This window comes from Gouania willdenowi, chromosome 15, assembly GCF_900634775.1.
Source record: "Gouania willdenowi chromosome 15, fGouWil2.1, whole genome shotgun sequence".
Lineage (NCBI taxonomy): Eukaryota > Metazoa > Chordata > Actinopteri > Blenniiformes > Gobiesocidae > Gouania > Gouania willdenowi.
The window spans coordinates 19,528,880-19,554,383 of record NC_041058.1 but is presented as its reverse complement, the minus strand read 5'-3'; the positions used below and the strand labels follow the sequence as shown (position 1 = coordinate 19,554,383).

Below are 25,504 nucleotides of genomic sequence, written 5' to 3'. Positions count from 1 at the left end.
GAGCTGCAGCCGAGTGCCGGTGTTGTGCCAAAATCTGTGACCCGAAAATATCTGTGACCGGTGGTGACGATAGTTCCAATCTCTGCGGCTTCTCGAACCAAACCAGGAAGGAGTGAGAAACACTTGATATTGTGCTGCCTTGCCGTGCAGGGGTTCGTTTATTTTTTTGTCTTTGCCTGTGGTGTTGATTTTTTTCTTCCATTTTTAGCAATTTTGTGTGGTTTTTGGAGTCATTATGTGTGTTTTTAGTTGTTGTTTTCTGTCATTTTGTGTAATTTTGTTAACAGTTTGTGTGTCTTTGGAGCTATTCTGTAAATGTATTGCTCTTTTGTGTGTTGTTGCTGTTATTTTTGGATTTTTTGTGTACTTTTTTGCATTTTGCTGCCAATTTGTGTGTTTTGTGAGTTATTTTGTGTATTACTGTGGGCGTCACATTCCGCAAAAACTTAGACTGAGGGCCACGCGTGGCCCCCGGGCCGCTAGTTGCCACACTCCTGAATTCTTTCATGAGGAAGTATTTCTTGCTTTAAAACCTCGCCACAAAATCTATGAGGAATATTTTAAAATCCTTTCAATCATGTGAATTTATTTATCAAGTTATATTATTGTTAAATATTGTCACTAAATATTGTGACTGATTGTCACTTTTTTAAATATAAGGTTTGGCTGGGATGCTTATTATTGGATTAATATCTTTTTTTGGAAGTGTTGCAGAACTGTCTTGATTATTTGGTTGTGATTCTTGAGCATCTGTCAGTACGTGAGGGGCCGCTCTGTGTCCCAACCTCCTGACCTGGAGACAGCACGACTCTTCCGAGGCTCCAACAGTTAAGGGCCTCCCACTGCAGCTGTCTACCTCAAAGTGATTTGAATGGTAACATTTAGCAGCACATTTACAGTTCCTCACTGCATTAACAGAAACTGGTTTTCTTATACAAGTTTCTATTTCATTTGAATGTATTCCACCTCTTTGGATTCACTCCTCACAGATTTACCATTATATGTTTTTCACTACAAACTGCAATCAATACACATCTATTTCCACGGCAAACGGTACTCTCAAGGTTATTTTATTGTTTTGTTTCATGAATAGGATGATTCATTTAGCTACCATACCATCCAAATAAAAAAAAAGGTGATACCATATTCAACATGTTTCGCTCAAAGAAAACCCAAGTAAGTTAGAAGGACTACATCAGTCTCTAAAGATCTTCATGGGATGGGCTGAGAAGGAAGAGGATATACATAATTTTGATTTTTTTGAAGGGTGTGAGGCATCCAAGTGCATCGGTTTGGAAATTGTCTTCAGGCAAAAACCTCCAGAGCAGCTTCTACTGTATCTAAATGAATGTTGATCAAATCTCTACTAAAGTGACTGCATGCTTCACACTAGTGGCCTATATGTGATGTGAACGCTAAGTCTAAATGTCAATGCTAAAGATACAAATGTTGACATCAGGAATTAATAACTATAATCCAAGTGTTAGCAGTCATGCCTGTGCCCTGTTTGTAAGAGTTTCTAGATCTGATAAAGACATAGGCCTTCATAGAACAATACATTTAGAATGATTTACTCAAAAAAAAGAAGACGTAAAATGGTTGAAATTGCCTCTTGAAAGTTTTTTTTTTTCTTTCTTTTATCTCCACTGTAAACACTTGGTTTGGTGACATTGTTGGAAAAAGTTTCGGCATTGCATTGTGGGATGTGGAGTCCCATAGAGAGATGCATAGGAGTGTTTTCCCTTCATTTTTACTTAGGGATGTAACAAAATAGTCAACTCACGAAACAATATAAAAAATAACAAACAAAAAAAAAATATTGCAATTAAAAGTAACAAATGTGTAACAAATCTCTGTTGATGAAAAAAGTTGGCGGATACTTTAGGCAGTTTTCAGACAAACCGTCCAGACGACCGTTTGCTTGCTCGGTGTTTCAAGGTCGTTTTTTTCCATCCATCACTACACTCAAACTACTTATCAGTTGATCTCAACGTTGTCCTTCATTCTATAAACACTGCAGCGTGTAAACAACTTCTTTTATATTACATTTCTATTCTTACTGTTAATTCTTGTATTTTTTGACAGACTAGGAGGAAAGTGATTCACTTGACACCTTTTTTGTTCTAGTTTGTTCCCGGCATTCCCCGTGTTATCACTTTACTCTGTGAGACATTTAATTTTGGCCATTATTGGAATTATGCTATTTTTACATCTTTTTTTTTTTTTTTAGCTAACTCTTCAATTTTTTTGTTTTACTAAGGCCTATGTCTTTATCTGATAAAAAATTAACAGCTTTTACATGAGAACTCTAATAACCCAAAACCTCACAATGATTTTCCTTCCCACTGGAAGTCTTGATTTTCACAGAAACTCAATCTGTTAACATTCTCTCTTAAAAATTTGAATTCTTCCCTTCATTCCAAATTCTTCACTTATCTACTATTTTTCTTATATCACTTCTTTATAAAAAAAAACGTATTCTTTGACTAAAACTTAATTATATGATTTCCATCTGGATTATAGCAGCTTTTATTTTAAAATTACCTTTCAATTATTAACATAAGAAAAAGTCCATGGTGTCAGAAATCAGCAATCATTATAATGTGAGTAATGCTTGAGTAGATCTCAATAAAAAGAAAATAAATTCCAAATTGATTTTTCATTCTGTAGAAACAAGATCAAAGTCAATAATCTCAGGGTTAAAGATTGTTTTTTTGCTGTAAATTCCCAACACACCTGCTCTCATGCATTCAATTACTGTATATGACCATTAAGCCTGTGTTTATGTGCATTGAAATGCTCTTTGGAGGTCTCAACATCTGACATGAATTGATAGGAGAAGGTGTTTTTTATTCATTTATTTCTCTGAACGGCTGAGGCAACAGAGTGAAAATGACAAGAACAGCTGTGACAGGCATGAAGAATGTAGTCTTCATGAGGGATTAGCATCCACTCCATAGGTCTGCTTTCACTCTCGCACTGAAAAACAGCGAGTCAGTGTGAGCTCTTTGATAGCTCATCCCTGGGAACATGCTGAGATGTCTACTGTGTCTGTCTGCAGTCTTCATTAAAGCAACCAAGATGGCAATTTACCAGGATAATAAATCTCTACTCACACATAATTCTTAAAACATTTATAATTTGCATTTCAAATCATTGAATAGTAATTTAGATCACAGTTACAATGGATCTCCAATTAATTTTGTAATTCCGCCCCTTCGCTTCATTGACAGACGCGCTTATTAAGTTTTCCCTTTATGATTAGAACAGCTTTGATGGCCGTTTCCTGCACTAAATCAAATGTGGTCATTACAACTGTTTCTGGTGCAGTCTGATAAGACACAGCTCATGACTCGAGCCACTTAATTGTCCTCTGTGGAACTTTATACTCACCATCCAATCAATATCCACATTTCTACACTGATTTAATTCTCTGATCTGTTCATATCCCGCATAGGACACTAATCAATGGTTTGGTGATAAAATATTAAAGAGCAAAGAAGGGGTGAACTTTGGAGAAGTTATATTAAAACTTTGGGGACTCCTCCTCTGAGTGTTTGTCGGATGCAGCTCCAGCCGTTGACATTGTTGAGCGAGTGATGTGTGCATGCTATTTGTGGCTATTATGTGTCTATAAAAGGACATCTGTGGGAGGCGATGACTGTGCACACCACCCGCTACACAGTTTGAGGTCTAATGAGAGGGGCTGGGACATGTAGGCATCTTGGTTTTCATATTTAGTCTCATCAGCATTGGAAGTGGATGTGTTTGGAGTTTGGATGTGAGTTTTTTTTTCTGGATGGGGAGTGATCTGATGCAGAAATGGACCGTTTGAAGGACAATGTGGGACAGGTAAGAGGCTTTAGAAAAAGAAAATGAGGCATTTCTCCTCAAAAATATCTCCTGGGCATCCAGATCACAAGGTGAAATAACAACACTCTGCCGTTTGTTGTTGCGACTTTGTAGTATCATTCTATCTAACCCATGAGTGTCAGACACTGAGTCCCGAGGGCCAACGATCCAGAAGGTTGTAGACGTGTCCAAGCTGCTCCAATACCCTTGAACCCAGAGCCCTGCTGTGATTGATCACAGAAAAACATCCACTTTGATCCTTGATGTTTACCCCCATCGCTTGTAGAACTGCCTTTAACATAATATGTGAACATTAAAGTGAAACTTAAACACCAGGAAAGAGTTTGACAGCAACAGCAACTGGTGTAAAGAGTACTGATCACTGTTACTTGATTAAAATTGTACTCAAGTACAAGTACAAGTAAGGCATACATCAAATACAAGTACAACGTAGCTCAATTAAATAGTACTCAGAGTAAAAGTTATAGGCTACTTCCACCCTAACGTTTATTTTTGGTAATAAATCTTGCCACGGTTCCCTGGCATACAGTAAACTCATGTTTGTCAAAATGTATGTAAGTATAGCTAAATATATGAACTCTAAAACTGAGAAAATAACTCCAGCATGTTCTTTTGGTCTTCTTTTTGAATAATATGTTAAAGTTTCATTTATTCAGACAACTGTTCTCCAGGAAATGTCCTTTGATTTCCTGACATGTTTCTACTCTCAACTGCCTGAAGAACAATGTCTGAATAAATAAAACCTATAATATGAGAAAGTAATCAGCATTCCAATGCCATTTTGGTGCTGTGCAATACGTTTAATCTGGTTGATTGTTTTATGATCATTTAATTTTTTTTCTAGTTTCACAATGTCCTTTCATCATTTCTAAACAAAAAAATAATAATTTAATTTGGTTGGGTGTCGAAATGTAACAAATTACTTCTTTTAAAACGTACTACAGTATAAGTAAAATGACTGATTTAGAAATGTACCCATAAAAGTTACTCAATTACAGTAACGCGTGTGTAATCTGTTACTTTCACCTCTGGCTATGAGTGCATGCTTCTTTGTTTATAAGCTTGGTATCTGTAACATTTGTTTTGAATTTTTAGAGATAGCACAGTGTGCTAAAAAAAATAAATAAGCAGGCAATGAGCTATATTTGAATGTTGTCTCTACTCCAGGGGGAGGGGGTGATGTGTTTGTCTGTCATTAAAGTCTTGTGACACACCCTGTAAAGTGTGAACTGTTGCACAATGTTTACAGCTAAAATGAGCTTTTTGGAGTCTTAAATCTATTACTATATAGTACTAAACAACAATGTAAGTGACACTATGCGCTGTATTTTTTAGTTAACGTCTGAGTTTCCTGAAGAACATTTTCCAACTGTGTTAGAGTCCCTGGTGACCCTCACACACGGTGGTAGGTCTCCCCCAGGACTTGATTTAGTGCTGCTCGTGTTCCTTCTGTGTGACACGCCACATGTAGAAGCTGTGTGAGAGCCTTCAAAAGCATGGCTGAAAATGTGATCCGAGGACAACGTGACCTCAGCAGCCCTCACATTAAAAACAGGCACCGCACAGGAAACACGACGTTTAACCTTTAGCACTGTTGTGACTACAGGGGGCAGGCAAACAAGAAGCTTTCGCAAAATCCTAAACAGCTAAACAAGTCTGTGAGGCTATGATTATCATAAGTTGCCTATTTGTGGCTCATCACATTTAAACGGTTTTCCCTGTGATTAATATTTTGACACTGTGAGCGAACAACAACAATGTTGGCAAAAGTTAACGTGACCTTTGAAAAGATAAAAACGAAAAGCAATAAATTTAATTTTAACTACTATCCGTCCTGTGAAATACTCATTCTGTTATCTTTATGAGTCATGAAGATAAACACAGTCAATAATGACACAAGCACGAATATTTCATTTATTATTTATTATTTACACACTACATTGCTGTGGTGGTTTTAATATGAAGTAAAAGTTATCCATTAAGAATTTGAATGACCTCTAACTTTATGTTAAGGTTTCGATAATTCAGACATTTTTTCTGGAAATTTCTATCTCCTTACATGTTTCGACTGTCAACTGCCAGCCTTCCTCAGAGGGATACATCAACGCAATCACCTCTGAGGAAGACTTGCAGTTGACAGTCACCTCTGAATAAGCGAAACCTTAAAGGCACACCACTGACTTTGTGACCTAAAGAGTTGACCCATATGAGTTGTTTTAAATGAAGGGGGCCCATGATGACGGAGAGGGCAGGGAGTAGGGGGAGAGCGCCACTGACACGGCGAGGAGGGCTGAGCGCCGGGCCTCCGGTTGCACCCAGTCTGACTGACATGGCTCTTATAGCAAATCCTTATCCCGAAGTTACAGATCAACTACTGTCAGCATACACAATCATAAGACAAGGGAGGCTGGCTGTTTGTTGATATTTGCGACAGTGCTACGGCGCTGGTTGACGTGAAAGATACAGGTCTAGCGCCCCTAGTGGCCAAAAGTTACACAGCGTGCCTTTAACAATGTTAAATGAATTTGCTGGAATTAACCTCTAACTTTTCTCTTTTATTACGGGTCATTCCATGTAATTTCAACAAATGCCTCATGCACTTCCATCTCAATAAATTCTGAAATTATTACCAATTGTTCCTTAGTTTTTCAAATTGCACACTGCAAAATTTTAGTTTGATCGGATGCACTGTATACTTTCTTACATATGGCTAATTTTGTGAGGGGGGTATATGTGTCGATTTTCAACTGTCATTTTTTTTCCCTTTTCAGCTTTCAATATCTCAGGAACTACTACATCAGATATGAAACTTTGGCATTGTAATACATCTCCATCTACCCTCACAGAATATTCATAAACATATGCTATACATTCTATCTGCTCCAACATATTTGGGCCTTCAGTAAACACTTGATCAGCTGTGAGCTATGTTCATAGACTGATCAAATCATTAATGGTTAGTCACATATATGCATTGGTTCTTGTGTGACAGTTTCTTAAAATCAGGGTTTTTCAAGAATTTCAGAATTTATTGAGACCAAAATGCGTGGGATGTCCTGAAAATTTGTTGAAATGACATGAAATATCACTTACACAAAGGGGCATTAAATGTAAGGCAAATTTATTTGCAGAACGCATTTCACACACAACCAGATCTCAACTATCAAGTAGGATTCTTAGAAAAATAAAGAGCCTTCTTGGACATTTGTCCTGATTTGAAAACCAGCATCTTTGCTGTGTGATAACCCTCTGATCGCTTCGCCATGTGAAGTCAAAGGTTTATTCTACACAATGTATTGTATATATGTCCATCAAATAAATTACTGCTTTTATCCTGCCAAGGCTCTGGTACAATATCCATCCATCTAAAGAAAACAATGCATTGGATGGCCCTGCTTGTATAGTCTAGCGATGTAGCTGACCAGTAAACAAACACTTTGATTAGAAAATTGACAGACTAATGATGAGTAAGGGCGTAGGAAGCAGGCTAACATGGGGACACCCACACACAATGTGACTCCATTTTTTTTCCCGCAAGGTAAATATTGGTAGAGTTACGTAACTTGAGGTGCCGGCGACACGTTTACCTTCTGTTCTTTGGTTATTTTGTTTTAAAACCAAATTAAAAAATATAGAAAAGGATTGTTTTTTTTGTTTTTGTTTTATTCATTTAAAACCAGAAACAGGAAAACAAAAAAAAAATAACAAGAAGCGTTTTTCTGTTTTAAAATTAAATCTGATTCTGTTTGTGTGATATTTGGATATTTACGATTAAACCAGGACGACAGCTTCATGTTTTAATCTCACCACACAGAACGACCAACAGACAGACTTTTATTCTGCTGCGTTTGATAAAAAATGATCTTGTATCATGTTGTCCACCTCACACTGATGGCAGAGGTGTCATTTATGTGTCGATCACGTTTCGTTAAAGAGTTATTGATGCTGGAAGTCTGAATCTGTGAATATCTGCCAACTTTACCAAACAGTGTTACGGTCCAAATAGTATCCAGATAAACTGGTGACTGGGCGGACTTTTGCTCCCGGTCCGAACATAAAAAGAAGCAACGCATAAGTCACATTACTGGTGAATTAAAATGTTAATAATACATAAATAAATCAAAACCAAAAGAAAAATGTGCTACGTAAAACATGCACATATGTGGAACCAGAGGTGTTGTAATGAATCTACTGGTGCTCCTTGTTTCTTGTTATCAACTTCCGTGTGCGTTGACGGCTGCTGTTAGTAGTATTTATAACCTGCAAAATAAATGGTAGAAGTTCTAACATTTATAATGTTTATCACACCAGCCTCACAGTTGATAGTCAGTCTCCAGTTTATTTGCATACTATTTGGATCGTAACACCGCACATGAGCAGCTTTTTACGAGATAAAACATCCACACACTGAATGAAAACATGAGTAGGACCAGAAAACTCAAAGAACGAAGGGTATACGGATTCAGATCCCGCCCACTTCTGTCCAAATCACAGAGATGCCCATTGGCATTGGACTAGTAGGTAGAACTCATCCTGTCTGAATATGGCTTATGTGACATTTTTCCATTTATTTTGGGTGGGACAAACGTATCCCTTTACATTATTTTGGGGGAGGTATTCCCCCCCCCTTTCGCTCTTGCTGATGGGCATATTTCATTGGTTGCGATTAATCTTTTTGCAGTCTTTTGTCAACCATCCCCTGCGAGGCACATGGAGCCAAAGAAAGTAATTAATCAGAACGAGAACCCGCAGCACAAACAAAACAGAAAAAAACATTTAACGGATTCCAAATAGAGTAGAAAAATAAGACAATTTAGAGTTTGTCTAATTTAGAGTGCATGATGTATTTTTCACATACGAAAGTCCACTTTGGACCCTTTTGCACAGTATTGTAGCCATGTCGTTACTATGACTTACATTGTAGTGTTATTCCTATTTCCTACACCTGTAAAAATGGCATTGATCTGTAAATGACTGTGGTTTTCTTACTTGGCATAGAATAAAAGAATACCTCGTATATCAAGTGTTGTCCTCATTGACCAGCAAAGGTTGAGCAACACATTTTCATTAAGCTTTCAGTACCTCCTGAAATAGCCTTGGTTGATAGATTGAGAACATTTCAGTGCCCTTATTGACCAGAATACATGTTGAAAACGCCCTCCTAAGACTTGGAAAGGAAAAGCTTGACAGCACTGATACAAGTTTAATCTGAATTTTTGAATGTAAGATATAAAAAAAAAGAGTTCATCATATTTTTCTGCATGGTCCGTTCTACTAAGATTTCAGCCATTTACCCTGATGGTAAATGTCGTGCTGTGGATGATTGGTTGAGAGGTTCCAGTAGTGAAGACACTCACTCTCAAACATACACAGTTTGACTGATATCTGCTAGCACTCTTTTTTTTTTCTTTCTTTCTACAATATTCAAGGGGAACTCTTTGAACTAAAAACAAAATCATCGATCAGTCCACACAAACAATCAATGTGCTTGACAGAGACCATCACTCATAGTGCACAAGGTAAACTTACTCTGTTTTACCACAGATGGCACCATTCAGACCTCCACCAAAATGAGATGTAAAGAGTACTGATATTATATATCCTACTCAAGTACAAGTACTTGTAACTCATACACAAAATACTCAAGTACAAGTAAAAAGTAGCTGAATTAAATAGTGCTTAAAGCAAAAGTTACTAGTTATTTTTATCCCCCACGTTTATTTTTGGTAATAAATCTTGCCACGGTTCCCTTACATACAGTAAAACATCTCATGTATAAACTTAAAAAAGAAGAGAAGAAATCTTGCACAATTGGACCTTAATTTATTCTCCACAAATGCATCTGTATAAAATAAGAGGTTTGTCAACATGTACAATTATTTTTTTTAAATAAAATACCGTAACACCAATCAATTTAAATCAAAATATTTTTTTTCAGGCTCAAAGTAAAACTACATTCATAGAGAAAATAACTGGCATTCAATGCTGTTTTAGCGCAGTACATCATGTTTAATCTGATTGGTTGGCTACGACGTGATGCATTTGACTGTTGTCTGGTCATTTCATTGTTTGTAATTTCACAATGTCTGTTGATAATGGCCATGATTCTGCTGAAGCAGGATTTGTACTTTTGAGCTTCAGATTATTTCCTTCCAAATTATCAGTGTGGAAATAATTCCATTAAACTAATTTTGCTTTTTTTTTTTTTTTTTTTTTTTTTTAGAAATTTATAATAAGGTTTTGTTTATTCAGACAAGGTTTAGCAAAATTTGTGAACTATGTGTGGAGTTCCTTTTGTTTACTCAAATATCAAGACGTGCAGGCACGGGACTTTGTTGACTTTATGAACTTTTGGCTTAGCTTTAATGATTCTAAGAAATGAAGACTTGATGAGTAAAGATGGTTCAGAATTTGTAAGAAACTCTGCACAAACCAATTTGGCTTAGTGCGTGTGTTTGAGTGGGACGCAGGAACAGTTATTTGATGCAGAAAGCAAAACAAATCCAGCCGCACTGACTGAAACCTGCAGAGTGAACTGTGACGAAGGTAAAGGCTTGGCGTTCCTCGCCTGAATGAATCTTTCAACAAGACAATGTTTTAGTGAAGAAGTTTCAATGTTAACATTAATATATATTCTTAATATTCTACTGTGTCTTGAAGAAGTCTCATGAAGAGATTGTGCCAACACTTGTTTGTTTGTCTCTCTCATACAGAAATCAGCAGGAAAGCTGTCAAAGCCAAGTTTCTTTACATTTGTGCCTGCGGTGCAGAAATTGCCAATCAAACATGTTATTACAGAAGAAGAGGCAAGATATGAAGCTTTGACAAGAAACACAAATAAGGTAAATAACACACAATGCTTTATTCCACTGTCTTCTATAGGTGAGTCATCAGGATGATTTTTGTTTGATTCATAGTTCACAAGTGCTTTATAAATAAGAAAGTGGCTTGATTTTTTGTTTTGTTTATTCAAAGCAGGAAACCGGTTGGAATAATGACAGTGTGAGGTTCTTTTAGGCTTCAGTCACATTTTCATTGCGCAGGCACCAAAGCAGTTGCAGCAGCATGAAACCATCAGGAAGTGACAAACGTTAAAAAGGAATACTTGCACATTAGTACAAAAGCTGGTATTAAATTATAGTATATATCTGAGACTGTTTAGAAATTTGATCTTGACTAATGTAGCAAATATAATGTTGCAAAATGTTTACTTTAGCCTTGCTTCCCTCAATCTGCCCCAGGGAAGCTGTGGCTACAATAGTAGCTTACCACCACTGTGTGTAGCACTTTGTGTGTCTATGAAAGGCGTGATACATGGTTGTTGTTATTTTTTTCTTTACAACTTTTTTTTTTTATTGAGTTTTGGAACATACAGATATATGTCTGATTGGATCTTCAACAATATAACACTGGCTTTAAGTAAAAAGACAACTTGAACATAATACAAACTAACACAGACTAAGCTAGGCCATTCAACAATTTACAAAAAATAAGTAGACGAGGTAGAAAGTTGAGGTAACTAAAGCACAGTATACAGATTGGTTATAAATTGAATCAGTCCATGTCGAGCACAGAATGAAGAGGAGTGGATTCAAAGTAAAATTGCTTCCCACAGGTCATCAGAAATCACTTCGCCCAAGTCCTCCTCCCATTTAACCTCAATGTTTTAAACAGATAAATCCAATGTATTTAATAGTTGTTTAATCCATCATCCTGGCAGCTTCTGACCACACTCTATAGGGTGTGAAGGCATTGATCAGTAAGTGTCCTTGCACGTTCCGCAGCAGCGCAGCAGCACCACATCTCTGCTGGCCTGCGGTCAGCTTGGTGTCTGCTTGCGTGTAGACTTCAAAGGTCTTCCTTCAAAGAGAAGCAGCCTCAATTTTTAGCCTGTTCCACAGCTCCTTTCTATAAAGGCAACTGCCTTTAATGTCAAAGGCGAGACTACTATGACTATATTGGCATGTCCCCACTGAACAGTCAACACTTTTGTATTATAGCATGGGCAGGGTTTTTCTTCTTTAATTTATGTACATATAATAATTGATTTCTTATATTACTGTGTTTGAGCATTTGGTCAAAAAGCAGGGCATTGCAATTCCTCAGCTTTTAACTTACTACAGTTTTTCTCAGTCACTTTGGTACCTTTCTTGAACCATGGGGATCATTTGATCAGCTGGTCTTTCAATGCAAAGAGAACGGGCAGAGGTGCAATTGCGGCAGGATACGCGATGGACTCGTGGGAGAAGTGGACGGTTATGTGTCTGTTCATCCTTTCTGTCGAGGACGCGGAAGACATCTACATGATTGGAATTATGGTAGCAGGTATGCTGCTGATTGGAGCTGGCAATTATCTGACCTATGGCAAAGTCCGTATTACGTCGGAAGCTGTTTTGGGAAAGTTGCCAGTCATTTCTGGTGGATTGGGAAGGGCTCTCAACGCTCAGACCCATGCGATAAACAAACTCAAGAGTAAGCAGGATGCTACTTTGGATTGTCTGCGCGGGTTGAAATCTAACTTGGAGGAGTTGAATGCTCTGCTTTTGAAACAAGGTCACCATATTGTATTACTGCTGGGAGATGAACTTTAAACTACACGGAACCGTTTTAGGTGACAGCCGGCCGAAAACAAATTCTTTATCTACATTTGGCTCCTCCACAGCCAACCGTTAAAGACCGGTTCATCTATTCACCAAGATGTTGTGTTGACTGACGCTCGGTACCCTCCTCCTCCTCATCTCCCCACCACCACCACCTGGAACCTTGTTTCTGAACTCAGACCTACCCAAGGTTGTTTCATGTCATCTGCGCCTGGGCTGAACTGTACAGAATGAAGCGAACAGATCATGTTTCAACCCCTTTTTTGGCCCCCATCCCCTCTCCCTCCCACACAGTGGCTGCAGGAGGGGCGCTGCACTCATGTGCGCCCCTCAGCGGCCGGCTGCAATCCCCCCCTAAAAGTCTCCTCCCCCGACCAAACATAATATGTGAAGTTTTGTTGAAATTGTTTTTTATGGGCTTATGTGCTGAGGAGTTTTTTTTCCTAGTCCTACATGTGCGCCCCTAAGGGAACATAGTGTAGGATCTGCCTTTTCCCCCTCTCCTTTCCTTTGTTTTTCCATTTTTCAACTAAGGATATGGGGCGCCGCCCTGGCGGCGACCCGCAGTTCTCCTGCTCCTGTCCTCCCATGTTTAATGTGATTGTCTTTTTATGTTTCTTGGACGGGATGTGACTGAAATACCAATTTCCCCTTTGTGGGACGAATAAAGGATATCTCATCTCATCTCATTTGCAGTATGTGCATTTCTCAAAACATTTTGTACAAATATCAAAACACTATGGATAACCTGCAAAAGCCAGTCTCTTGCTCAAAATCCTTCTTTCATCCATCAAAAGTAAATATCTTGGTAGATGAACATGTCAGTGATGGTCCTTGTTTAGGAATAAGACTCACAATTCTCAGTCATGCTGTCAATATAACAGTGTTTTCTGCAGGGATGTTCAGATGATTTTATGTAATTTATAATTTACAGTTCATTCAAAATGTAAAATTCCTAAGAAAAGACCCAACAAATTCCCATGAACATACTGTACATCAGCTATGGTGGGGAGAAAAAACTACCTTTTTTTGGGAAGAAATCTTTGTTAGAACCGAGCTGAGAGATGGCAGCCATCTGCTTCAACTGTTGGGGTTAGTGCACAGAAGGACCAACAGAACAAGATAGAGAGATAGAACATCAGAGTGTCCCAGACTAGTTGAGCCACAAACTAACAATCAGGAACTGTTAGCTTCAGCGTCACAGAAAAGAGAGTAAAGGGCGAGGAGAAGGCACAGACTGCAGAAAAACATGATAGAGTATTAGCATGTCTGCCTGCATGGCAACACCTGGTGCTAGACTATGTGTGAGTGGAATGAGAATGAGTATGGTGTGAACATCAGTAGATAGCAGTGGCGGCTGCTGGTCTTTCATGCAGGGGAAGCTCATTTTCTGCCTACTTCAGAAAATGTATCTGTTTATTTAAATGTGAATTCTAGTAGAATTCACATTTTGTTGTCAACAACTATTTGTAGATTATCACGCACGCACGCGCGTAGCTGCTGCGCGCTGGAGTGTGAGTGTTTGGTCAAAAGTCTCACAACACAAGCAGTAACAGTCTCCACAAACACCAAAAACAGACACTAGGTTTGTCAGAAGTTAATTCGCTATGAGAGGATCAGCAAAGTCTCCGTGTCAACACAGAGCAACGGACTGAAATATTTGAAAAACCCGCCTGTGTGCTTACAACGTCATACTCTCTGATTGGCTCATTTCGCTGTCAATCAAAATTGAATTAGCCTGAGACAGATCATCCAATCATCATCCATTATTCCAGCGTCCGGAACAGACAGCTCCAGCCCACTGCTCCCAAGACCTCCTGTGAAGCCCGGCGTCCGATGGGCGGGACTAAGTGCGTCATAACCGAGCATTTATCCAATGAGCGTCTAGTTTGACTGCAGTGGATCAACCCCTAAATCCTGTCCCATTGAAGTCAATTGAAGCTGAACTTCACCACTGTTTATTAACACTGTGACGCTGCGGTAATGAATGAAGAACGTCACGCTGTCACTGTCAGTTTCCTGTTATAAGAAGCTGATTCTGAACTAAACATACATGTGTTCTGTCATATATTTAGTCAATGAAATGTACACACAACACTACATATTTGACCACTGATCTTAGGGGAAGCTGAGGTTCCCTTGTAGTCTTAAAGCATCCGCCACTGGTAGATAGTGTGTTTATGTGTGACATTGATTGTAAGAGACTGGACAAGATTCACATTTAGTCTTTTGCTATTTATACTGTAATCTGTTCAAAGACAATGTCATAGTGATACATAAATAAAAAAACAGCACTGCATAGCACACAAAAAGCAAGAAACATATAAGGACAATCTCCCAAAGTCTGAATGAGTGAGGACACGGTTCTTCTCCCAGCATTTGCTTGCACCCTGTAAGGACCATTGTGGTGGTCTAGTGGTTACGAAAGCTGGCTTGTAATCAGAGGATCACCAGTTTTAACCACTGCTCCTCAAGGATGGCTTAATTAAATGCAGAGAACACATTTCATGCATGTAGCTCTATATGTGTGACGACAAAGGTGATCCATCACATCTATTTATCCTTATTTTATGTGAGCCCATGATTGAAAACATGCTCTCAGTGTGGCTCTTATCTCATCATCCGCCCTCAGCCACTTCTGTCTCCCAACTCCTCCACCATTGGTTAATGAGATGAATCTTTGACCAAATTCATATTCCCATTGTTAGAGGATGTCAAGATTCATCTGAGAGCAATTTACCGAGTCAAGACAGAAAAACAACTAATGGAAATGTGTAGAAATATGTTTGACCTTTCATGAAAACATGTTCAACCCTTTGCCATGAATTTCATGTGGGTGAGACAATTCAACAGAGATGAATAGTACAAATGTTGTAAGGATGTACAAAAGCTTCTGCAACGTATTCAAAGAAACGAGAAACTGCTGTTTTTGATGTGCACAAGTGACACAATGATGTGAAGCTCAAACATGTAGTTTTGAGAATTTCAATTCAGATTACCTGAGAAAAACTGTAATATAGTTTAATATGATCCGTTTTGTGTCCTTTAGAATAGTAATAGTAGTTAACCTTGGGAAAAGGTAGGCAGTTTAGCAAATAAAGGTTGCAGACATATTTTCAGTAGGATGTAAGATTTGGTGAAGCATAAACCAGACAAAGATCCTTTATTTTGAAAATTCAAAGGTGGCAAACATTTGGTTCCTAAAAATTTCAAGGGAACATGTTGATGATTAAATGTTAAATATTTTTTTTCTATTAAAAAAAAAAATATATATATATATATATATAAAAATTAAATAAATAAATGCATACATAAATAAATGACTGCTATTTGAAAGTATTTTTTTTTCTAAAGAATCTTAAAATTACATCATAATAATCAAGCTACTTGCTTGATTATTATGTTTATTGGAGCTTCATGAATCCATGACATGTAAAAGAGAACAACTAAAGGGTGAAACATATTTTTGAGTTTTGAAAAACTTTTGGATTAAATTAAACATTGATCTAATGCTCACTGTGTATGGTTTTGTGTTTTAGTCATCATCAGTTAAAAAGTCTCTTGCATACAGCATTTCATATATTGGTAGCATTTAGCAGCTGTTCAAGCAAGGAGTAGTTAAAAAAATGATAATACAATTTATTCAAAACATATTAACAAAAACCACTATTATTGACTGCAGCTCTTGTTATATTCTCAGTTTCTGGAGTAACAGTCACATGTTTTATATTGTTTCTAAAGCTACACTTTAATTAACTTATTTTAAATGTTTTTTTTTTTTTTAGAAAGCCTCTTGTCCAAATCTACAGCCCCCACCTGATGTGTTGAAGCACAGAAAAATCCAAAAAAACTCCATGGGTGGCCGCATCGTTAGGGTATTTTAGACCCCAAACAAGCTAACGTACTATTTATATAAGCTTTTCCTTCCCCTTGTTACTTTTACATATTATCAGTTTAATCCCTGTCATTTTTTTTTCAGAAGAAGTGCAAGCAATGTGATTACCATAATCATAATCCTAAAAATATCTGGTAGCAAAAATGCAAATAATTACCTTTGAAACCTTTGACAGCTACACATTTCCCTAGGGTTATTTGAAGGATGCTGCACATCTTTCCCCTCAAAAGGAACAAATTGTATGTTTGTGCCATGCGTAGAAAACTAATCAGTAATCAAAGCCTGAAGAGATGCATCACTACTGATTTGGAATGTGACCATTGGTATATTTACCATCTCATTTCATATTATATGTAATTACAGTGATGTCCTTGATGAACATTACTTGCTGCATTCAGTCTCTGCAATGCTGATTACTGACCAGAGGAAGGCACACGTTGGTGATTTAGAAATATAAATCATAATCAACAAACACAGCAAAGTAAATTGGTCAAAAATGGCCTGATAAACAGTGTTGATCATACATCCTCCTTGCAAATGTAACAAGTTTGGATGAACTACGGCCGGAATGTCTCAGCGCCAATCAGCACATATTACATTTCCAAGAATTCAGTTAAATGACTCGGCTCCACAGAGTAAAAAAAGGTCTGAGAGGCTCCTGACATCCGCTCATAGAATGTCCATGTCAAATTACAGCCCGATTCAACGAGCATTACCGGAGGAGTAGTCATTTGGAACCCCAGTGGCACATACGGAGTAATGGGCCCCATTCATGCACTGGTATGCGTCAATGATTTGGTACCACCAACTGTCACAATAATTGACTCACAAATAAATGAAAAAACAACTTTAATGGAAATTGATGAAAAAGGGGCCCCTTGGGCCCCTAATAGAATTGTGCGAGGCATAATCATAATCTACATTTAATTACCTTTGAAACGATATATCACACGACTATGTTGCCATGAATTTGGAAATTGCCGGAAATAGGAAGTGGGCCCCCGGGCCCCATTTGAAAAAAAAGGGCTTCGAGCGTCTCATCATATTCATTTATAGAGTATTCATACCAAACTGCAATCCAACTGAAATGTAATTTTGTTACTCTGTTGCTTTGTAACATGTGCAATGACAAACAAACTAATCATCATTTTTTCAAATTAAAACAACACACAATCCCAAACAACTGTATTCTATACTTTGACTTTGTCAAATACAGAAAAGGAAGAATAAATAAATACATGAAATAAAATATAGAATTTATTTGTTTGTTTGCACATACAAAATATTTTTAAAATCTAACAAACATTTCTAACACAACTGTGCTGAAGACCACAGAGTCTTATAAAGCCACCGCACCAAACCACAAGTTAGCAATTTACATATACAAAGCAAGAGATGAATACAATTTATTTATTTTCTAAAAAATAACATCTGTATCTGCATCTAGTATGGAAACATCTGAGCTGGCGAATATTCTCACTTTGTACACTAATCCTATCTACTCTGAATGTTTCTAAAAAAAACTGTTTGGGGTCGCCAGCAATTTGTGATCCAAAAAAAGGAAAAGATAAAAAAGTTAAACTTAAATGCATGTCGTAAGATTAGTGGAAATTCCTTTTTGTGAGAGAAATGTGACTCATTTAGCTGCTCACTAACTGCAGTACAGAAGAAAACTCCCACGCTGACATGTTTTTATCCTGATACGAGTTATTAAGAAATACAAAGCCGCTATTTATAACCTTTAAGCCTGACAACTTGAAACTTGACCATCACGTTCATGCCAACCACATGTCTGCCAATGACACTGGGACAACAATGTGTGCGGGACATGTGCATGTTAGCATGCATTATATATGTGAGGCATGTGCCGCTGTAAAGCTAGACACACCCTGAGCCGGCAGAGGCCCCGTGATAGTAAGTTCACCCCAGTTTAGATGCCTTGAAACTAAAGCGTTTCCCTTTTCTCATGTCAGACTGTGGCTACGCGGCATCAGGAACCAACTCGGTGGACCATGTCTGACCAGGAACATTTCAAAGCAGAGAGAGTTTTTTTCATCAAGTCTCTGGATGAAAGAATGGGAAAACCGACCCCAGTGGAACAAGAGTCTAAAGTAAGAACAGAATGTGGACTCTCAATGTTGTGAGAATAGTGAGCTCTAGTAGAGACACATTGAACCCAGCTCTGACTTAAATAACAGCTATTTTCAAACTAGTCATAAAAATAGCTGTTGGATGTGTTTGTCAGGGTCAGGGTCAATTACAATTGTAATTGCATAATTCGCAATTAATTACAGTTATGACAAAATTATGACCACAATTGTAATTTGAAAAAAAAAAAAAAAACGGTTGCTGTTGTAATTGACTTTGTAATTGTAATTGACATTTACAATCTAACTAAGCGCAAAACTTGGGAACCATGTTACAGTTCTATGGCTTACACATATGTAGTTAACAATTATAAAATATGAAGTTTACCTGTGAGTTTTCTTGAGAATCATTTTACCATTTAAATAATAAATAATTTAGGGGTATACTAAGAGACAAAAAGGCTCAGAAGCCCACATTAAAAACTTTAATAACAATATTTTCATTGATAAGGAAGCCTAACAATAACCAAGAGATGAAAAACAAATTTGATGATAGATAATATTTTTTTGTGTATTTTACAGCTCAGGGGGAAAACAATTGTTCTAATTTTAGTTGTAAATGGAAAAAAAATGCTGGTAATTGTATCATATTGTTGTACTTGAACATGGATAATTGAAAAAGTATTTGTAATTGAAAATTGTAATTGGCCCAAACCCTGGCTCCAGCAGAATCATGGCCATTGTATCCCTAGCTGGATAAAAAACAAATGAACCCATATTGCCAAATAAAAAAAAAAAAAAAAAAAGCGGTGAAAGTATGAATTATTTTCATGAAGGTCTGACTTTGATTTAATTGTAATTGGAAAAAATGCTGGTCAATGTAATTGTAATTGAACATGGATAATTGGAGACGTAATTGTAATTTTAAAATGTGATTGACCCCAACCCTGTTGTTTGTCCTTCACTTTCCACATTTTAAGGTGAACTTTTTCAGCATGTCAAAATGTGCTTTAATCGAGTTTATTCTATTTACCAAACAAACGTTTTTTAATTTCAGTCGAAGCCTCCTTCTGATCACATGAGCTTCTCTCAAACTCCAGCCGCCTCTTCAGTCAGCGCCCAATCTGAAAATACCACCCAGCGATATGCCTCCATGGTAACAGCTGCTGGTACACACAGGGACATTTCCCAGACTCAGTGTCATGATACCCCCAGAAAAAATGAGGTTAGCTTGGGTTACTTTTCCGATAAAGCCAAGCAATCTGAGGAGAGGATGAGCCCTACGAACTACAGGGACCTGTTCCCCACACCGGCTTCATCCAGTGAGTCCATTCTGTCAGAATGCTCGGACAAAGTGGCGTTTCCTTCCATCACCTCTCCATTCTCTCTCAGTCGCACTGTCTCTCCGTGCTCGTCTGTCCGCTCTGGCCTTTTCTCTCCTGCTGTCGTCCCAATCAAGCGCCACTTTCTTGCTCCAGGCTCAAGTCTGATTAACATCTCCCAAACCTGCTTCTCTTCTTGCGAGAGTCTTTCCTCCTCATCCTGTCCACAGTCCCCCCCTCCCCGGCACCGTCCGCCTCTCACCCGACTCTCCCTCCTCACTGCCATCCTGAGGAAAGGTCGTCTCCCAGTCTTGTCATCTGAATTGCCGAGGCCGTACACCCCCTGCTGGCCTGTTAACCCCGTGACCCTGTCCTTCTGTAATGCATGCTCAGCGGCCTCCAGCGTCGCCTCTATTCCTCTGGAGTTTTCCTCTCGCTTCTCATCATCCACATCTATAGATAGTCAGAGCGACGTTCACAGAGAAGCCCACAGGTGCACCACTGCGCCACCACTACAGGACTCAAGTAGTCAGAGTAAAACGCCGTTGAAAAGATTCTCGGATCAAATTCGTCCAAGCAGTGCTCCCAAATGGGAGCGGGCTTTTTCACCGCCTCCAAAGAAGAGTAGCACGTTAGCCCGAGTTCCCCTGCCTCAGTTTAGCTCCAACATCAAATCAATTTCTTCACCAAAGCGTGAAACAAGAAACAACGCAATTCCCCAAAAACTGTCAAACACAAATATTGATTTTTACCAAACCCCAGAGCAGATTTCCAGCGGCTTTCATAACTTCAACAAAGACAGTCTGCAAAGCAACCCAAGGAAAGGAATTCCCTCGGCCACAAACCGCTTTGTTGAACCTGACCCCCCTGCACCCAAAAAATTGATTCATAAACCAAATTCCTCCCTCTCGAAGCTTCACTCGCTTTCACAACGTCTTCGATCTTCACCTGTCTACCCTTCACATCTACAGCCTTCACGCTCCTGTGCCAGCATTTCATCTGCTGTCTCACCTCTGTCTCCAGTACAAAATGTCAATAGAATTTCAGGGGGGAGTTGCCTTCATATCAAAAGTGCCATGCATTCAGAGGGACTCCCCAAATCCCACAGCCCATCTCCTTCCTGCTACACACCTGTTGTTTTTTCTGGATGGCTGTCACCCAGTAACACTCCCACACCTACACCTTCTCCTGCCCCAACTGTCAGAGATCTCACTCCTTCTCCTTTGCTCTCTCTGCCCTGCTCGCCCTCCCCGAGGCCAGGGAGTGGAATATCCGACTGCAGTGACGGGGAGGGTAAAAAAAGAAAGGTATAGTCGCCAAGGCTGCATGACAGGGAAATATTACTCTATCTGCTTTCTCTTCCTCGCTGTTTACTCTGTCTGTGGGTTAAAAATACATCTCACTTATCAGTTGCATGTGATGTAAGCGGATAATAAAGCTATTACCTATAATAGTAATAATAGTAATGAAGCTATAAATAAATAATAAAGCTATAAAGCAATAGCTATCTTTTTCATGTGGACAAGATACTGTCAGATGTTGTATAAACATTACTAAAAAAAGAAACCCCATTGGAGCGTAAACTTAATAAAATAAATCAAGTGTATATTAGATCGTGTGTATGACATGCTTGTTTTTGTGTTTGACATATTATGTTAGCTTGTTAGTAACAATGACCCAAAATGTAACAACATAAGAAATGTAATAAAACCCAAAATCTATAACTGGTCAAGAAAGTGACAAGATGCTGAGCCCAAAATGTAAAATCATTTGCCCTTATAGTTATTACATTATGGAGCAGGCAAAAGATATTTTCCCCTAATAAATAATTGACTCACTCTATGATGTAATAAAATTATTACACTATTATGGGAAAAAGGCTTTGCTTGTTCCATAACAAAACAACTTGTTACATTCTGGCCAAAACATTTTTACGTTTTGGGCTTAGAATCTTGTTACATATATTAATTTTCATTTTTTATTACATTTTTTTAAAAATATATAACAATTTGGGTCTTGTTGCATTTCCGGTCATTGTTACATATTGTGCATCTTCATAGCTTTTGTGTATTTATTGTGGGATGCACATCATGGTTACTTATTGCTACTCATGGTTTTTCTAATTTTTTCCAGTGCCAGAGTCATGGCACTGTGTATACACAAATGTATCAAATACGTATTTAGTTATCTGTTATAGTATTTACAATATAAATGTATTTGTTGAATTACCAGTGAAATGATGGTCTTTGTTGTGGTTCCTTTTTTTTCTCTTCAAACTCCAGACTCACAAGATTAAGTCGAGCTACAAATCGTTCGCAGCAATTCCCACAAACACCCTTCTGCAGGATCAGCAAGTAAGTTCACACTGGTCCACATAAAAATCTAAAAAACACAAAAGATGCACATGCTTTGATGATTATCAATGCAAATATTAAAAGTGACAATGTAGAACAGTGGAAGATGGGGTGAGTGCAGTGCTGTTTGAAACAACTACAATAAATCTGAACTCTGACATTTACTGTTAATAGCGTCATTATTTAATGTCAATGATATGACAAACCAGTCTGCTCTGTACCTTTTTCTTGACTAAATTCAGTTTTCTTGTTATTAACAAGTACGTTTTTATTATTAAGGGGTCAAAGTTCTCAGGTTGAATGATTCATAGCAGAAATAGGATGTTTGCAAATTTAAATATAGTCTCACAAATTGTATTTAGTTTTGGTCATAATTAAGTCATTTTTCATTATTTTTAGTTTTAGTCTACTTTCAGTAAATCCAATTTAAAAAGTAGACTAAAACTATGCATTTGTCAGTTTACTTCTGGCTGGCTCACTTTATGACTTCTCTCTACATAAAAACTAAACATGTATAACTACTTAAGATGAATGAAGTCATTATGAACATTTATATTTACTTTTTATTTGTTAAATTATAAATAGCCATCCTTCCTTTGTTTGCATGTGTAGTTTTTTAGTAGAGTGAGAGGAAATGTCGGTAAACATTTTCCAAACAGAAAGGTCTTGTTTACTATGAGTGTGACGTTATCAATAATGAATTTAGAGCTCGGTGGAACAAATGGTAGGGAATGTTCGGCGCATCAACTTGTACCGGTACTTCATGAATAGTGGAGTAAGCTTCAACACAGTGTTGAACAACGTCTGTATGTGTTTTCACAGGTAATAGATGAGCAGGTCGAGAGACGACACAATTCTTGTGGCAGGCTGGATGAAGGCGTAGACACCCACGCTTTGGTATCACCCCTCGTAGAACTTCTTATTTTTCAAAACTGCTGCAATATGCTAATAGTATGCAAACCAAAACTTCTCTGTGCAGATGTGCTCACCTGCTGAGCTCAGGCAGCAGTCAGACGAACTGTACGCAGCTATTGATGATATATTAGCAACTTCCATTCCAGAGGTGAGTACAGTGATGCCAGAATGATTAAAAGAATACTTTTAACGGGTTTCTTGATGTCAAACATTCTTGTCATTGCAGTCGTCACGATCAACGTCTACAAAGCCAGTTGTGCAGGTAATATAATGCATGTCCCCAATCCACTATTATCTATTTTCAGAGGTGAAAGTAATGGATTACAAGTTACTCACATTACTGTAATTCAGTTGCTTTTATGGGTACTTGTCCCTTTTTTTATAGTATATTTCTAGATCAGTAATTTTACTTGTACAACTGAGTAAATTCTTATTTTTTGTTTTAAAATGATGAAACTACAAAAAAATGAAATGACCAGACAACAATCAAATGCATCATATCATACAGTTCATAAATGTATCTATACTTACAGCCTAATAATTATTTTATTTTGAATTGAATTCATTGATGTTTTTTTATTTAAAGAAAATAATTGTACATTCTGAAAAACATATTTTATGCAGATGCAGTGGCGGCTCCTATGCAGTATATGTACAGATTGCCATATTGTTTACACCATTTTAAAGATTTAGTGCAGCCTTACTATCTTTAAGTGTAAATGAAAGTGCACGCATTCAACAGTGAACGGCGGTACTTCATAGAGCACGGCCCTGCGCTGATTGGACAATGACATAGAGAGCAGCTGAAACTGTCTAGAACTGTTACAGCCCTGTAACACTGTGGAAGAATATGGTAGAAAAAAATCACTACTTTTTCCCCTTTCGTAGGTCGTTGTCCTGATCACTACTTTTTACTTGTACTTGAGTATTTCATGTATGACTTACTTGTACTTGAGTATTTCATGTATGACTTACTTGTACTTGAGTACAATTTCAATCAAGTAACAGTACTTCTACTTGAGTAGGATATATCAGTACTCTTTACACCTCTGTCTACTTGTGTGTGAAATCAAAATAAGTAAACGTCAGCGTAAACATTAATCAAAAAGATTTGCTAGAAATATGCCTGCAGTCATTACTTCCCAAATGTTTTACTAAACCCATCGCAAATAACCAAAGGAAAAGACCTATTCTTTTCCTTCAGCGAAAGAGGAGGCATCACAGTCCGTATTCAGTTTCCACCTGAAACTTTAATTGCATCCTCTTTGAAAAAAACATTTAATGATTATCATTGATAGCTGTCCATTTTTCAAAGCAGAGACAGCCACAAACTAAGAAAAACAGACTTTGACACATTTCGCATGACGCCTACCTGACATTAATTACATGTTCAAACCCACACAATAGAAGCACATAGAAAAATGGGTGCTTGATGATTATAAGGCAGTAGGAGTTCCTTCCCTCCATCCATGGACATACAGACAGGAAATTGATAGATATGTTGTATCTGTGCAATGTATTGTTCATGGTCGTAATGACAATTATAGTACATGTGATTCTGCGTTGATTCACAAAGTTAAGACGTATGTTTGTACAGAAATTAGTTACAGCACTATTGGTTCTTCTGCTGTTTCTTTGACTGTTTAGAACTTCACATGATTGTTGGGTTGGTTACGAACACTTTAAAGGTGCAGTCCGCGACTCTCAGATCGCTCTCTCCCCCTCCCTCCCCGCTGCTCTCTTGTCCTGCCTTCAAACTTTCTAAAGTCCCTCCCTCAGAGGAGCTAGCAAGCTAACGTTAGTCCAACAGCAACATCACAGTAATATAACATGCTCTGTTAAAAGCATATTACTGCTGTGCTTCTCTCTCTAAATGTGCACACAGTACACCAACCTAGCTGCAGCAAAAACACAGTGTCACTTACAGCAGCCCATACAGAGGCTGCTGCGCGCACATGAACAACACATGCACCACAGAGTTCTAGTGTAACAATTACAAATCAAACATAATGTAAATCAAGCAGCAGTAATTATCTTTCAAGCAGAAAAGTCATCAATTCCATTTTCTACTCCTCCACACCATACACTGTAAAAAAGACGGCGCTCCAGCCCGGGAAAGGGGCAGGGCCTGTGAGCAACAGTTGTCAGACAATCCATCAAACACAATCCTGGCTCTGATTGGTTCTTTTTGCTCGGTCGCGGTGCATTCTGGTAATCTGCCAAAGGCTGCAGGAGCAGCAGGGGGGACTCAATGAGCCTGTTTTTTTTCACAAAAACAACTAGTTTGATGTAAATCTGTCCTTATATAGTGACAGCTTTAGCAAATATGACAAAAAGTCACTTTTATAAGAGTTGCAGACTGCACCTTTAAGCATAAATGATTCAATTGTCAAACTTTTTAAAACTTACAAGCTATAGATGCAAATCAATGTATTTTAGTATTGTAGTTTTCATCCAA

The 25,504-nt window shown here is 38.0% G+C and overlaps 1 protein-coding gene across 1 annotated transcript in view; it reads left to right on the top strand.

The window, feature by feature from the left end:
* Positions 1-3,658: 3,658 nt before the first annotated feature.
* mlip (muscular LMNA-interacting protein) overlaps positions 3,659-25,504 on the top strand; it is a 39,450-nt gene continuing 17,604 nt past the window's right edge. Inside the window, exons 1-8 of the mRNA XM_028468619.1 lie at positions 3,659-3,852; positions 10,587-10,715; positions 18,342-18,479; positions 19,513-21,084; positions 22,060-22,131; positions 22,954-23,028; positions 23,111-23,194; positions 23,273-23,308. Of these exons, the coding sequence (XP_028324420.1) occupies positions 3,823-3,852; positions 10,587-10,715; positions 18,342-18,479; positions 19,513-21,084; positions 22,060-22,131; positions 22,954-23,028; positions 23,111-23,194; positions 23,273-23,308 (2,136 nt within the window). The 5' untranslated portion in view covers positions 3,659-3,822. The remainder of the gene's footprint in view (positions 3,853-10,586; positions 10,716-18,341; positions 18,480-19,512; positions 21,085-22,059; positions 22,132-22,953; positions 23,029-23,110; positions 23,195-23,272; positions 23,309-25,504) is intronic.